This window comes from Mesocricetus auratus, unplaced genomic scaffold (assembly GCF_017639785.1).
Source record: "Mesocricetus auratus isolate SY011 unplaced genomic scaffold, BCM_Maur_2.0 Super-Scaffold_100691, whole genome shotgun sequence".
In the NCBI taxonomy this organism is placed as follows: Eukaryota; Metazoa; Chordata; class Mammalia; order Rodentia; family Cricetidae; genus Mesocricetus; species Mesocricetus auratus.
Window position 1 is genome coordinate 12377883 of NW_024429267.1, and position 14437 is coordinate 12392319.

At 41.8% G+C, this 14437-nt stretch overlaps 1 protein-coding gene across 5 annotated transcripts in view; it reads left to right on the forward strand.

Annotated features, from left to right (window-relative positions):
* Nedd4 (NEDD4 E3 ubiquitin protein ligase) overlaps nt 1-14437 on the forward strand; it is an 87825-nt gene that overhangs the window by 21701 nt on the left and 51687 nt on the right. For 3 of the 5 annotated variants that reach the window (XM_040740001.1, XM_040740002.1, XM_040740000.1), the window contains exon 6: nt 269-322. In XM_040740001.1, coding sequence (XP_040595935.1) covers nt 269-322 — 54 coding nt within the window. Of the gene's footprint in view, nt 1-268; nt 323-7275; nt 8980-14437 lie in introns of those variants that run through there. The other 2 variants (XM_040739998.1, XM_040739999.1) reach the window with 2 other exon arrangements.

Below are 14437 nucleotides of genomic sequence, written 5' to 3' on the forward strand. Positions count from 1 at the left end.
AAAAAAAAGTAATTTCGTTATGTTTTGTATTAAGTAGATTTTATCTTATTGAAATATTTGTGCAAAAATGTAAGACATTAGCTTTGAAAATTTTTACATATTGTTATAACAAAAGGTGTTTGAATTCAGGAGACCATGAGTGACGTGAGTCTGGCCTGTGTGTAATTTAACTGTGTAGCTTGATCAACAAGCAGCCACATTTTGAAGATGTCTTGGTGTCTGTGGCTGGATGCTCATGTTTTAAAGAAAGCTTGTTTCTCTTGCCTAGGTCCTTCCGCAGCAGCATCGGCTTCTTTTTGAAGTGTTTGATGAAAACCGGTTGGTAAGTTAAGTTACCCTGCATGAGTGTAAAGGACGGATGCATGGGAGGGACTTCAGGGTGCAGGGAGGTTCAGGAGCCTGTGATGACGGAGACAGAAGGGCTGCTTGTGGAAGTTCAGTGTTTTCCTTCCCCCTTTCCTGGAGCTGACCCTGCCATTCCATTCTGTTCCCAAGCACCTCTCCTGGTTGTCATGATTGTAAGATGGAGGAGGGAAAGCCCCTCTTTTGTTTCCCATGCCATGTGCTTTGAATTGCAGAATATCTGCAGTTGTGTGTATTTACCACAGTATTATACCCCCCCCCATACGTGTGTGTGGGGGGGGCACCAGTTTCAGTGTAGGTCAGAGAACAACTCTCGGTCACATTGGCTTGGAGCTTTACTAGGTAGGCAAGACTAGCTATATCTCTGAGTGTCCTGGAACCTGCCTAGCTCCACCTCCTGTCTCCCAGTGCTGGTTTACATGTGTGTGCCACTACACCCAACCTTTCATGTGGATACTGGGAAGGTAAGTCCAATGGTAGCTCTTCTTAAGGTTGCCTGTGCTTAGTTTCAGTGTCCGTCCACTCTCTTATCCCAGCTCTCCTATAACCCTGTGCACGACGAGGGTATTAGCATCATTCACAAAGGCCAGAACAAAGCCAAACCGTATTCCTTTTGTTGTTGTTTTGTTTTTGAGACAGGGTCTCCCTATGTAGCCCTGGCTGTCCTGGAACTCACTCTATAGAACTAGCAGTGACTCTCCTATTACTGCCTCCTAAGTGCTGGGAGCATGAATCTCCATATTCAGCCTGGTTTCATTTTTATAAAACGATCATTCTGCTTCCTGCCTTCCTGAAAAAACATCTGGAAATTCTATAATTTTCCTCCTCTTCCCTGTTTAGGATGCCTTCTCAAACTTTCCCCTGAGTGGCTTACATTTATATTCTATATGTGTAAGATCTGAACATGTAGATTGTGTTAGCTTTCCAGCTCACTGACAAAATATCTGAGAAAATCCAACAAAAGAGGAGTTTTAGCCCATGGGCTCTTAGGACTGCTTGGGGGCCTGCAATGAGACAGAGCATCATGGGAGAACTGTCTGGTAGAACAGAACTACTCACCTTTGTTGTGGTGGGGTGGGGGTGTCAGTTTCATAATGGAGTCCCTGCTTCCAAACCCATTAAGCTGGGAATGTATCAGTTAATTGGTTGATGAGATCAGTGCTCTCCTGGTCCAATCATATCCTGTCTCTGAATGCCAGTGCAAAAGATCAATCTTGCACGTGAGCTTTCAGCTCACTTCAGATACAAACCTTGACACTATAGAAATAGTTCTAAGTATTCAGTCTTTTTTGGTTATTAAATATAAACACCAAAAAGAGGAATTAAATAATCTGAATTACATTTTTAACTAACGATTTGCGTGGTTGAGAGCTTTGGCTGCCCTTCCAGAGGTCCTGAGTTCAAATCCCAGCACCCACATGGTGGCTCACAACCACCTCTAGTGGGCTCTGATGCCCTCTTCTGTCATAAAGTTGACAGAGCATTCATTTACATAAAATAAGTAAATCTTAAAACAAAGGAATACACAGTGCAGATGTTTAGTAACGACAAATGTCTGTGTACAGATGCCTCAGCTGAGGCCCCACAACATCTGCAGCCTCCAAAGGCCTCCTGTGCTCCTTTCTAGCAGTGTCCCTTTTCCTTCCCCCATATGTAGTGGCCACTACCCTATGTTTCCTGCTTAACGTTTCCGTGTTTTCTAAAATATTTTATCATGTACATATGTGTGTGTATCTTTAAAAACATTGTTTCCTTTTGCATATTTATAATTGATTTGATTTATATATATATTATTTATTCATTTGTTAATTTTTTGGTTTTTGGAGACAGGGTTTCTCCGTATTGTTTTGGAGGCTGTCCTGAAACTCTCTCTGTAGACCAGGCTGGCCTCGAACTCAGAGATCCGCCTGCCTCTGCTGGGATTAAAGGCGTACGCCACCAACACCCAGCTTGATTTATATTTTTGAAATTGTGTATATATATGTTTCTGTGTATGTGCACATGAGTGTAGTGCCTGTGGAGGACATAAGTTGGCATCAGATCCCCTGGAAGTAAGAGTTGTTTGTGAGCTGTATGACATGGATTCCAGGAACTGAACTCTGGTCCTCAGCATCAAGAGCTCTTAATAGCTAAGCCATCACTCTAGCTCCCTTTTATATATTTTTAAACTTATACATGCCGCACCCCTGAGTGGTTTATATTTGTGCAATTGACCCTCATTGACACATTTTCACCCAAAGTTTTCCATCGACTGCAGGATGAAATACCATATTTTATGCATAACCCTCCATATCTGACTTGATTCAAATTTCTTTCCTTGTTACTGATTGATAGGCATTCTTGCTCTGTTTTCGTGGACTCATGTCTGAGTGCATCGCTAGGCTGGGGATTTGGGAGCTGAATTTGTGGCTGCTGTGACAGCACTGTGTTCCTTTCCCTGCTGGTGCTCATGCTAAAGTGACTGTCTGCCTGGTCCTTGGGTATGGATAGCCCTTGGTTTTAAATGTCATCCACAAAGAAGGACAGTTCCTGCTTTCCACTTTGCTGGTTGTCTAGTCCTTCCTTCCAGGAACTGTAATGGAGTGTGACTGTTTCTAATTTATTTATTTAGTGGGGTGGGGTTTCATGCATCTATCCCAAACTCATTTCAAATTCTTTTGATATTGAGAATGATCTTAAACTTGTGATCCTCCTGCCTCTGCCTCCCCAGTTCTGGGATTACAGGTATATGCCTCCATACCTGATGGCATCTGTGGAGTTGAAGATCAAATTCTGGGCTTCTCTTATGTTAGACAAGCAGTTCTCCGACTGAGCCTCATCCCAGCCTCAGAAATGTCTTCATGATGATACAGATGATACCTGTTCTTGTGTTAGGTGTATGATGTGTTGATCCTCCTGTGTGCTGGAAATAGAGCTTCCTTAAGAAGTGAATGTGAGCAGCTATCAGGGCCAGAAAAAACTAGAGTGGTGTGCCAAGTGCCACCCACACCTCAGCACATAACTGAAGTTCATCAGTCATTTCCGATGCAGTGGGAGCTGTAGCCCCCAGGCTGGGCAGCCAGCAGCAGACTGCCATCGCTGTAAACGTCTGAGCTTGATTGCCTGACTTGCTTAGCAAATCTCTTTGGAAAAGTAGGGTAGAGAGCACAAGTATAACTTTAAGTAGAAATCATTTCCAGTCATCTGGAAAATGTTTCCTGAATCATACATGATTCTTGCTTTTGAGAAAAAAAATGGAGCTACATTCCTTTTTTCCCTCCCTCCTCCCTCCCTCCCTCCCTCCCTCCCTCCCTCCCTCCCTCCCTCCCTCCCTCCCTCCCTCCCTCCCTCCCTCCCTCCCTTCCTTCCTAGCTGATTTTTAAGTGGTGGTCGTGGCGGTCCATGTTCTTAGTGATACACAGAGGGGTGATGTGGCTTCAGGATGGTGTGCCTGAAAACAAAACAAAGAAAAAAATAAAGCGGTGCACAGGGAACCTGTGTGTCCCCAGTCTCTGAACCACACCTGCACACCTCTGCCACTGAAGGCTTGTGGTAGAGCAGTGCTCCTGGGACTTAATGGGTGTTCTCACTAGGGTCTGAAAGGGGAAATTGGGATGCATTGGTGTATAGGGCTGTACAGGCTGACAGGTCTGGAATCAGGGCAAGCTGAATGAATGTAGGCAGGGTTGCTCTACTGGAGGCAGGTGTGGCTTTGTGGTTAAGAGTAGATGCAGAGGATCTGAGTTTGGCTCTTTGCACCCCACCAGGTAGCACACAACTGCCTGTAACTAGCTCCAGAGGGAGTTTATGCCTCTGAGGATACTGCTCTTAACACCCATGTGAACACACACTCATGCATAATTAAAATATTAAAAATAAGCTGGGTGGTGGTGGCACATGCTTTTAGTCCCAGCAGTCAGGCGGCAGAGGCAAGCGGATCTCTGTGAGTTCGAGGCCAACCTGGTCTACAGAATGAGTTCCAGGAAGGCCAGGGCTACATAGAGAAATCCTGTCTTGGTAAACTTTAAAAAAAAAGATTAAAAATAAATAAACAAACAAAATTGCCTTTTTGAGAAATCTGTCTTCTCTCTTTTCTCTCTTGAGGCCTTCAGCTGACTAGATAAGGTTCACTAACACTGTGAAAGGCCATCTACTTTTACATCTTCACATCTTTAGAAATACCTTCAACAACGTGTAGGCTGGAATTTAGCCAAGCAGCCAAATGTCGTCAAATTGATAGGTATAGTTACCACAGTAGATACCAGTCCCCAAGGTTCATCTACAGTTAACGTCACTTAGAGCCTGTCCACACAGCATAGCTGATCACTTATTCTATGTGGAAATAACCAGTGACCAAACAGCTCAGAGTAGGGGGCCAGCCTCACGGCACTGCCCACCAGCCAGTGACCAAACAGCTCAGAGTGAGGATCCAAGCCTCAGTCCTTAGGCACTTTCCATTTCTTTCCAGACTACGGATTTCGACAGGACAAGCTCAGAGTCCTCCCCGATGAGGGCTGCCAGCACATCCCGTTCCTCTGGCTTGAGGTCAGAGTTGACACTGGCCCTGCAAACTGTGGCTTATTCACTCCTTAGACCTGAACCCACGATGCAGGCTGTTCCGCACTTTGGGATCCTTCTGTCTCTACCTCCTGAATGTTGGAATTACAGGCGAGTGCCACCATACCAGGTTTATAGGGTACTGGAGATTATATCTAGGGCTTCATGCATGGTAGACAAGCTCTCTACCAACTGAGTACATTCCCAGCCCTTCATCAACTTAAACAAACAAACAAACAAAACCCCACCAAACTAAAAGGAAAAATTGGGTATTAAAGGTGGTTGCAGTGACAGTATCTACCCATCACCCCCACCTTTACCCTCTCAGCTGGGGTAACTTGTTGTCTGTTTTATGCTCAATTGGATCAGAAGGGGCAGGGGGACCTGGTTGTGGTCCTCACACAGTCTGGAAGCTCAAGGTCACATTGCAAAGCTGTTTGTCAAGGAGAAAACATGCCAAATACCTAACATCTGGAATTGTTTTATATTAATAATCAGAGTTTTTCTCGATAGCTGTAAGTTTTATCCCAAGGCCTGTGTACTTAGATCTTACTGATTATCTGATTACAAGTGACCCATTTAAGATGGCAAACTCCTAAGTTAGTCCAAAAAGAAAGTTAGAAGGAAGAAACAAGATTAGGGCTTTCCTTACAAAAAAAGAGTAATAATAAAGGAGTATTTCCTGAAGTCTATAAAGGCATGAGGACTTACATTAAACTAGAGTATAATTATTGTATTATTTAATGTTAAGCACCTTCTAAAGTGTGGTGTCTTATTCTAGTAAAATAAAATTTAACAAATTCTGCTTTGTTACAGCTTAACTGGTTAAAAATACTCTTAGAAAATTGGGATTAAAAGCAGATCTAACTTAAGCAGTTTTCTTTTTCAAACAAAGTATGAGTATATGCTTTACATATTTGCTTTTACTTAGAAAAAAAACTTACTTAGAAAAATACAAGTTGGGTGTAGTACCCTGTGGTGTAAACAGCTAAACCATTTTCTTTTTACTCTTCCTATGAATGAGCTAGTATATATTTATTGCCGGAGTCTTGCTATAAAATTCAGGTAAGGGGCTTAAATATACCCTAGAGTATTATTTAAAATTAAATTTGTTTCTTTCAAATAGAATACCGACCTTGGTCTGTGACATTTGGGAGAGAAATTAAAATATTAAAACTTTTATTGCCGAGTAAGCTGAAAATACAGTAAAGGTTAAGTAAACACAAGTCAGAAATACATATCTATATATATAGAGAGAATCGCTACCCCTGAAAGACAGGCCATCTACTGTTCTCTGCTGTGAGAGTTTTATCAGCACTTGTAATTCTACCTCAAAGGCAGGGCTAGTAGGCAGAAATGTAAACAAGTGCCCGCTTTGTTTACATAATGAAATATGTGTCGTGGTTTGTATTTCTTTATAGGTATCTGACAGCTGCATGGCTTGTTTCAAAGCACCGGTAGGGGCCAGCAGAGAACAGAATTGGCATTGAGATATGTTTATTTGATGTGTTAAATCCTCTTTAGACTTCTTTACTTGCCACAACACTCTCTTTAAGAAAATGAATTGCACACAGTGGAATAAAATATCCAATGTGTTCAGACTATGTTGGTGTATAGCTTTTCTGTCTAATCTGCATATATTTTTAATGGAATGTTTGCCTAGGCTATTTCTTGGCAGGATTTTAATAGTCAAAATATAAATGGCATCATTTAAAGACTGTACTACTTGGCTGCAAAACTCCTTAAAATTACAGAACAAAATAGTTGGTGACGGCTTCTCCTCGGCTTTTTTTTTTTTAATTTCCCCTTGAGGAGGTTGTTCAGTGTTTACAGCAGTGTTACGAGGCTCATTTTGTAGTTCAGTCTGTCAACTTTCACTTTCATAATTGTGGTTTGCTAAAATATTTATCTGTTTAATTTACCCCCCAAAGTTTTCATATTTCCAAATGTGTTTAACTGTTTACACTTACTCTTTAAAAACATATTACAGTCCATATTCTCAGCATTAACTAACCTGGCTAAATCCCTCAGTATGGCTACTATTTGGAAATTCAATCTTCAATTTGATACTCAATCACACGGGTTTTATTCCTACCCACTTCCTGTAATCGTATACCTTTGGGTGAAAATATCAGTGGTCAGGATCGCTGGGGAAAGTATAGGCACTGAGATTTCTGGAGTTAAATGTTCATTTTGTAGGGCTGGGGTAAAAAAAATACGGTTTCAAGTTGAAATGCAAGAAGCTTGTTGTTCTTGCGTTACTCATTCATGCAAATTGGCGAAGGTATAATTGAAACAAGGTTGGCTGTGTTTGAGTCAGGGCTGCAGCTGAGCTCAGCTTAAAGGTCGCTGGAAATCAAGTGCTTTGTCAGTGAAGGCGTTCTGACTACGAGCGATTCTAGACACTTGGGAAATGTCCGTCTCCGGCGTGGGTCGTCCTTTTCTATGAAATCTGGTATCTCACGTTGTCCTAAGGTTAAAGACGTCTCTTGGCTCGCTTTTCTAACGCCACCGATGGCTTTTTCTCTGGATGCAGCACAGCTGCTGCTAGCCTGTCTACAGACAGAGATCTTTGTTTTGACTCTCAGCCCTGAACATGCTTGGAAATGAGAACAAATGGCACAGAGTTTACGATTGCACTTTGCAGCCAGAAGAAGCAAGACTTACCCTCTGTCGGAACCCTCCGGAGATGACTTGGAGAGCCACGTTAACACACATGGCAAGAGGCCACCCCAAATCTCAGTGGCCAGTGTGGTTCAAATGAGGCTGACCCCCAGACAGACGCCACTGGCTCCGTGGATAGAGCAAAGATCCTCTGAAAGCAGTGACAAAAAGAGCAGCTGCCTGCAGATCTCGCTGCAGCCCAGGTACGGAGGGGACCTTCCATCCAGCACTGTTGTGGCTGACAGGGATGACACACCCTTTACCTGTGTTTTGAAGGATGGCATTTGCAGCAGCACTGGGGTGGACAGTGAACTGCCCAGTGCCAGTGATGGCAGCCTCTTAGGTACTTCTACTGTGTACAACGGCAGCGTCAGTAACTTCTCAGCCAGTGACAATGGGTCTTACAGCAGCAGTGGCAGTGACTATGGGTCGTGTGCAAGCATCACAAGTGGAGGCTCCTACACCAGCAGTGTTGTCAGCGACAGTAGTGGTTATGAGACCATTTTTAGTGGAAATTTACCTTCTGACAGCACCTCTAACAGAAGTGTGCCCGTCAGTACCACTCCCTGTGAAGTTACGTGCAGAAGTCCCAGTGGGCTTCCCTTCGCCCAGGAGGACCTGGATCGTGGAGTAGAGACTATGAAACTGCCAGTGAGCAGGAATGCGAAGGTCCCACTGAAACGCTGCACGTCTTTGGTCATTTTCCCCAGAAGTCCTTCAAACACCCCGCCTGCATCCCCGACAAGCAGAGGTGCCTACCAGACCTCACACCAGCTGGTTGTGTCTTCTACTGAAACTGCACATCATGAAGATGGTACTGGCACCAAAGGCTTTCTGTCGACAGCTGTCAACGGGCTCCGATTATCTAAAATGGTTTGTACTCCCGGAGAAGTCAGAGATGTACGACCACTGCACGTCAAGGGCTCGTTGCAAAATAAAATTGTCATTTCGAATAATAGGCCCAAACACACTGTGTGTGAGAAGTTGCCTGAGGCATTTTCCTGTGTTTCAGTGCACTTGACCCAACAAAAACCAACCGTGTCAGGTTCTGAAAACTCACATGGTGGCTGCATATCGGAGAGGTCAGAACTCCAGCTCCAGCCTGATTTGGACCATTCCATTCTCACGCAGAGCACATCCCCTTGCTTACCAACCACACCAGACATGGATTACCATATTAACGTCCGTGGAGAGTTGGAAAGACCAAATTCACAGATAAGCAACAGCCATGCTGCTTTACAGAGAAGTGTCTCACTGGGAGGGACATACCCGAATGTGTCCTGCTTATCCAGCCTGAAGCACAGTTGTTCCAAGGGGGGACCATCTCAGTTCCTCATAAAGTTTGCATCTGGGAATGATGGTAAAGTTGATAGTTTGTGCAGAGAGAAAGCCTGGGCAAGTGAGCTGTGTAGTAAGGTAAGTGTCCTTTGGTCTTGCTAACCTCTGATTTAGAGTGGGTTACTGAAATGGAGCTGATTCTAGTGGTATCTGTTCCTTTCTGGCCCTTAGCGAGGGAGTATTTGTAAATCTGAAGAACTCTTCATTTTTTTCCACTCTTTGTTATTTTATTATTTGATAAACTACTAAAAAATAAAGCAACTTTCCTTGGTGGTTTAAATCATAAAATTCTTCTAGAACTGGCTGGGTCTTATTATAACACTCGATTCCAGTGTGTTTTCAAACACAGCCCACTGTGCTCTTTCCACGTTTAGAAATGGCTATTTCCTTCTTTCCCTTCCTTAATCATTGTGAAACAAAGCCATAATGGAGTTCCTTCAAAAATTGTAAGCTCCAAACACAAAAATGAGACTACTTGCTTATAAACGAACATGGAAGAAATCCCTCTCAAATGCATGCACTTAAAAGACTGTTCTATTGCATGTTTTAAGAAGAGGAAAAATAAATAGGTTTCGCGTTTATATATACCCTAACCACAGGAACGTTGTTCCACCCTGTTTTTTCTTGAGTTACCAGTTAATGCTGCCTCCCAAATGTAACTCACTTTTTCAACAGTATTGATTTCTAAGTTTTATGTGTTTGAATTGGCTTAAACTTACTAGGTAGTTCCTACAATTTTCTATTTACTACATTAGTTTGTTGCTTTGACAGTGTTGCTTTATTTTATTAGTAATTTAACTCTAACAGATCGGAGTCAGATTGGCTCTTTGTATAACTTGGCCCTTCCAAAGCATTTAAAGTGTTTTGAACTAAAGTAGCCTTTAAAATTTCTGTATTTGGAAAGTCTTGCTAAATTCCAGGAAATTTAATTGTTTTTCTGACTACATTGGCTCTAGATTGACATTACATGGGTTTTCTTTTTCTATTTTTCATAACATCAAATATCTGTATTGAAATTTGAGGGCAAAATCCAGATAACTTCTAGACAAATGGAGTTAGAAAATTAGGTAATTGGTTTTTCTCTTGAAATCTGGTAAATATTTCTAGGGTTAATCTGTGCAGCTACTTTACTGGGGATAAAGAGAGATCAGATTTCAAATTTTTCTAAAACTGTTTTTAGGGCATTGTGATCAGTTTAATAGCCCCACCACTAGCAACACACCAAAAACAGGAGGGGAACTGGGGGCTTGAAGCAACATTAATAATCTGTTGATTCAGTCAGCGTTACAGACTTATTTTACATTCAAAGTAACCCGAGGAAGCCATTAACCTGGAAAGAATATATAGAAATAGAGTTATAGGAATAACCCCAAGACAGTTGTTATTGTGGTGACATTGTCCTTTGTCACTGACACTTTCCAAAGGGGCATTTTAAATGTATCCAGTGAAATAGAAACTAAATGCTGTTTGCATTGCTAAGAATAGAATATACGTTTTCACAGACCTTTAAACTTTCTAGCAAACTAACATACACTGCTTTGTGGCAAACCTAGCTCTGTGCCCAAGCTCTGTTGGTTGTGAAATAATCCAAAAGGTACCATGTGCCTGAGAACTTTAAATTGTTCTTCAACATTCATTGAACAATTTCCTTATAAAAATACTGTAAGCAATGTAACAGTTATATTTATTGTCTATAGTGTCTAAATTGATCTCAGTGATGAATGGCAAACTGAGCACTTATACTAATTCCTTTTCTAAATGCAGAAGTAATACTGTGTTTATCAATAATAATCTAATTATAGTGGTTTATTGTAACTCACTTATAAATAAACAGCTCCCAAAATATTTCTCATGTCTCCATTTAGTCTGGGTTCCTGTTCAGATCTGCTGAGTCTGCATGCACTTCTAACAAGTTGATACTGGAGTTGCTCTTGGTAATGTCAGCTATCTGTACTGAGCAGTATTGAAATCAAATAGCTGCTTTGGTAAAGAGACCCTGGTGTCTGAGGTAGACAGGCCTCCGGTTCCCTTCTCGTGTGTTTAACTACCAGCTTCCAGCAGCCTCGTGTCGCGTTTATAGCTCTCTTATAATCCCAGCTCGTGAATGACTTAATGTTTAACATCTGTGTTTCGTGAAGATTTCTAACCTGTGTCTGAGACACAGGCTATCCTCTGTCCTTATAACTGAGACTAAAAATTGGCTCTTAAAAACCTCAGCATAGTCTATTTCAGGTATAGAAAAAAAAAAGAAAGAAAGAAAACAACTGTTTGTAGAATTTTCTGAGTGCATCTCAAATGCAATATTATGTAGGTAAAGGCAGTATGAAGGCCTTAGACCTACCAAGAGAGAAAAGTTTGGTGTTTCACTGATGAGTATAGTATCTCCCTGCATAATCAAGAAATAGATTGAGGAGCTAAGGGACATTCACAGTTCTGAAATTAATATCTATTCTAAAATCTGTAGTTAGCTTGCTCATTATTAGTTCTCTTTTCCCTGTGATTATGATCTCAATCTCCTTCGTCATGTTGTTGTGAGGCTACTCAGTGGCTCCATTGCCTTGCTTAGTAACCTTTGAGCCCAACTCTGGCTTGTATGTGTTCACGTTCCTGTTAGAAACTCTTTCTGGTTCTGTTTTTTTTTTTTTGTTTTGTTTTTGTTTTTTTTTAATAAAAGAGTTTTCTGCTCTTGTGTAGTACTTAATCCTAGATAAGCATATTGCTTAAGCCTAAACAGGTAGATCTTAAAATATTTTTATGTCTTCACTATTATAGTCATTATTAATCTCAAGGTGATACAATTCAGTAATTTCTTTAATAATTCCTCCAAAGATCAATGCTTTAAATATTTGCATATTTTAGCATTTTTCCAGTGTTTTATATATTTTATATAGTTTAATGAATATTATCTAAGGACATTAAGTGTATCTTAAAAAATACTTAGTCTTTCCTATAAAAAAACATGTATAAATAAATATCAACCCTGGAACTGTGATCCAGCAATGTAAGTGACCAGTTTTAGAAATGTGGTCCCCAAAAAAAAAATGATTCTTAGACTGGAAGAATTATAATAATGACTTCAGAGGTATTTGGACCTGGCTTATTTGCTTGGAGATACTGTATATTCTCTGCAGCATATCGTTTCTAATTTATTTAGCACACATTTAAATATTGGACAATGGCAATAAGAGGTGGATAAAGTATAATCTTTGTTTAAGGGAACAGTGACATTACAGTAACAGACGTGTGGCATGCAGAGATAGAGGGTTGCGTGAGAAAGAAGCACGGCATTGAAGGGACCTGTTAGAAGCCTTCACAGAGGAGGTGGGTGACCCTAGAGCTGGGTCTTGACAAGTGAATTGAAGTTTCCCAGAAAAGTCCAGACAGATATTCCAGGGCAGGGATTCTCCATTCAGTACTGTTTATTTTGGGGCCAGATAATTCTTTTGTTGGGGGTGGGGCTGTCATGGGCACTGTAAGGTGATGAGCAGCTGACCTGACCATCACACACTAAATACCAGTTGCACACCCTGCCAGAGTGCCAACTGAAAATGTCTTCAGGCATTGCCACATGTTTTCCAGGGCTAAAGTGCTTCCTGGTAAGATCTGCTACTTTAAGCAGAACCCCGGTGCATGAAGAACAGATAGACGTGCAAGGGCCTTATGTTGTAAGTCTCTGGGTATGACTCCATGAGAGGCACAGAGGGCGTGGAAGGAGGCGATCCTTTTGTTGGAATTGCAGTTGAAAAGAAAATCCTTTGTATCCAGTTAACAGGCAGAACTTAGTCAATAGACATCTTTCTTTCTTTCTTTCTTTTTTATGGTTTTTTGAGACAGGATTTCTCTGTATTGTTTTGGAGGCTGTCCTGGAACTAGCTCTGTAGACCAGGCTGGCCTCGAACTCACAGAGATCTGCCTGCTTCTGCCTCCCGAGTGCTGGGATTAAAGGCATACGCCACCAACGCCCGGTGACATTTTTCTTTTTTTTAAAATAATTTTAAGTGTGTGTCTGTGTGTCTATGTCTACGTGGGTATGTATGTGTATGTGAATGCACATGCTCTGAGAGACCAGAGGTCTTGAATCCCCTGGAGCTGGAGTTATAGGAGATTGTGGCCACCTGATGTGGATGCTGGGACCCCAACTCAGATCTTCTGAGCCATCTCTCCAGTCTGCCCCATCAATGGGCATCTTTATTCAAAAGTGTTCACCTTTGTGTTTTTAAAAGATAATTATTTATGGCACTGTTAAAGTTAAGTGAATCTAACTTTTCTTACCTTGTGTGATGGGGTTTTACACTGATGCTGTGAACTATCACAAGATAGGAAGAACAAGAGGTGAGACCAGACTGATTATGAGAAGGAAATGGTGCAGACACAGACAGACCCTGGTAGTGTTATTGGGTACGGCTGCTGGGGTAACAGGAGCTGATCCCAGAGAGGAGGTAGGAGCATGTTCAGAGCCTCGGGTAAGCTCAGTTAGGCCAGCGTTATGTGAGACAAGATAGACTGCTGTATCTAAATTTTGGGGACCACTAATTTTGAGGAGAGGGTGAAAGAAGATAAAAGGGAGACCCAGTGAGCCCGTAGACAGCCCAGGAGAGCTTAGTGACATGGAGTCAAGAGAAGGGTCAGAAGATAGCATGTTCTTCTAAGAGGGAACCCAGTTGTTCACTCCATGTAGTACTTAGGAGCAAGAGTCGGCTAGGAGAACCCCAGGGTTAAAGCCCAAGTGGAAATAATAAAATAGCTAAAAACAGCATAAAAGCCGGCTACAAGCCATCCTAAAACAAGGTATAGTCTAATGACTGTTACGTACAAGATTCAGTTTTGGGTGGTTTTAAAATGAAATAAGATAGACTCCATCTCTAACAAAGGAAGTGCCCTCTCTCTCCCAGGAATGGGAGGGCTCTCTGTTCTTTCACCTTGGAACTTTAGATAAGAGAGTGTTGATAGGAAAATCCAGACTGCATGCTGTGGCAGTGCCATGTGAGGAACAGGAAACGTCAGGTAGGAGCTCAGGACTGCCATGCACAACCACAGTTAATCTTTAAGAATATAATATTTTATTGCTATTTTGAAATTTTCATGCATACATGTAATGTGTTTTGATCATACTCACTCCTTATTACTCTCCCTAACTCCTTCCAGATCTACCCTTATCTCTCTCCCACTCCCGACTTTATGGTTTTTTGTTTTGTTTTAAGCAGCCCACTGACTCCAATTTATACTGCCCATATGCTCATGGGTGTGGGCCACTAGAGCATAGGCTAAACAGCATTGTCCTGCCTTTCTCAGCCTCTGGCTTGACACCAAAAATAAAGTATACCTGACAAGATGGCTCAGCAGGTAAAGTCACTTGCTGCCAAGTTCGATGGCCTGAATGGAATCCCTAGGACCCACATGGCAGAAGGAGAAAATCAACTCCCACGAGCGTCCTCTGACCTCCACATATACACTGTAGCACACACGTGTACACAAACATACAGATAGATAAATATAACAAAACATTTGTAGAAAATAAAGTGACGTAGAGCCTCCA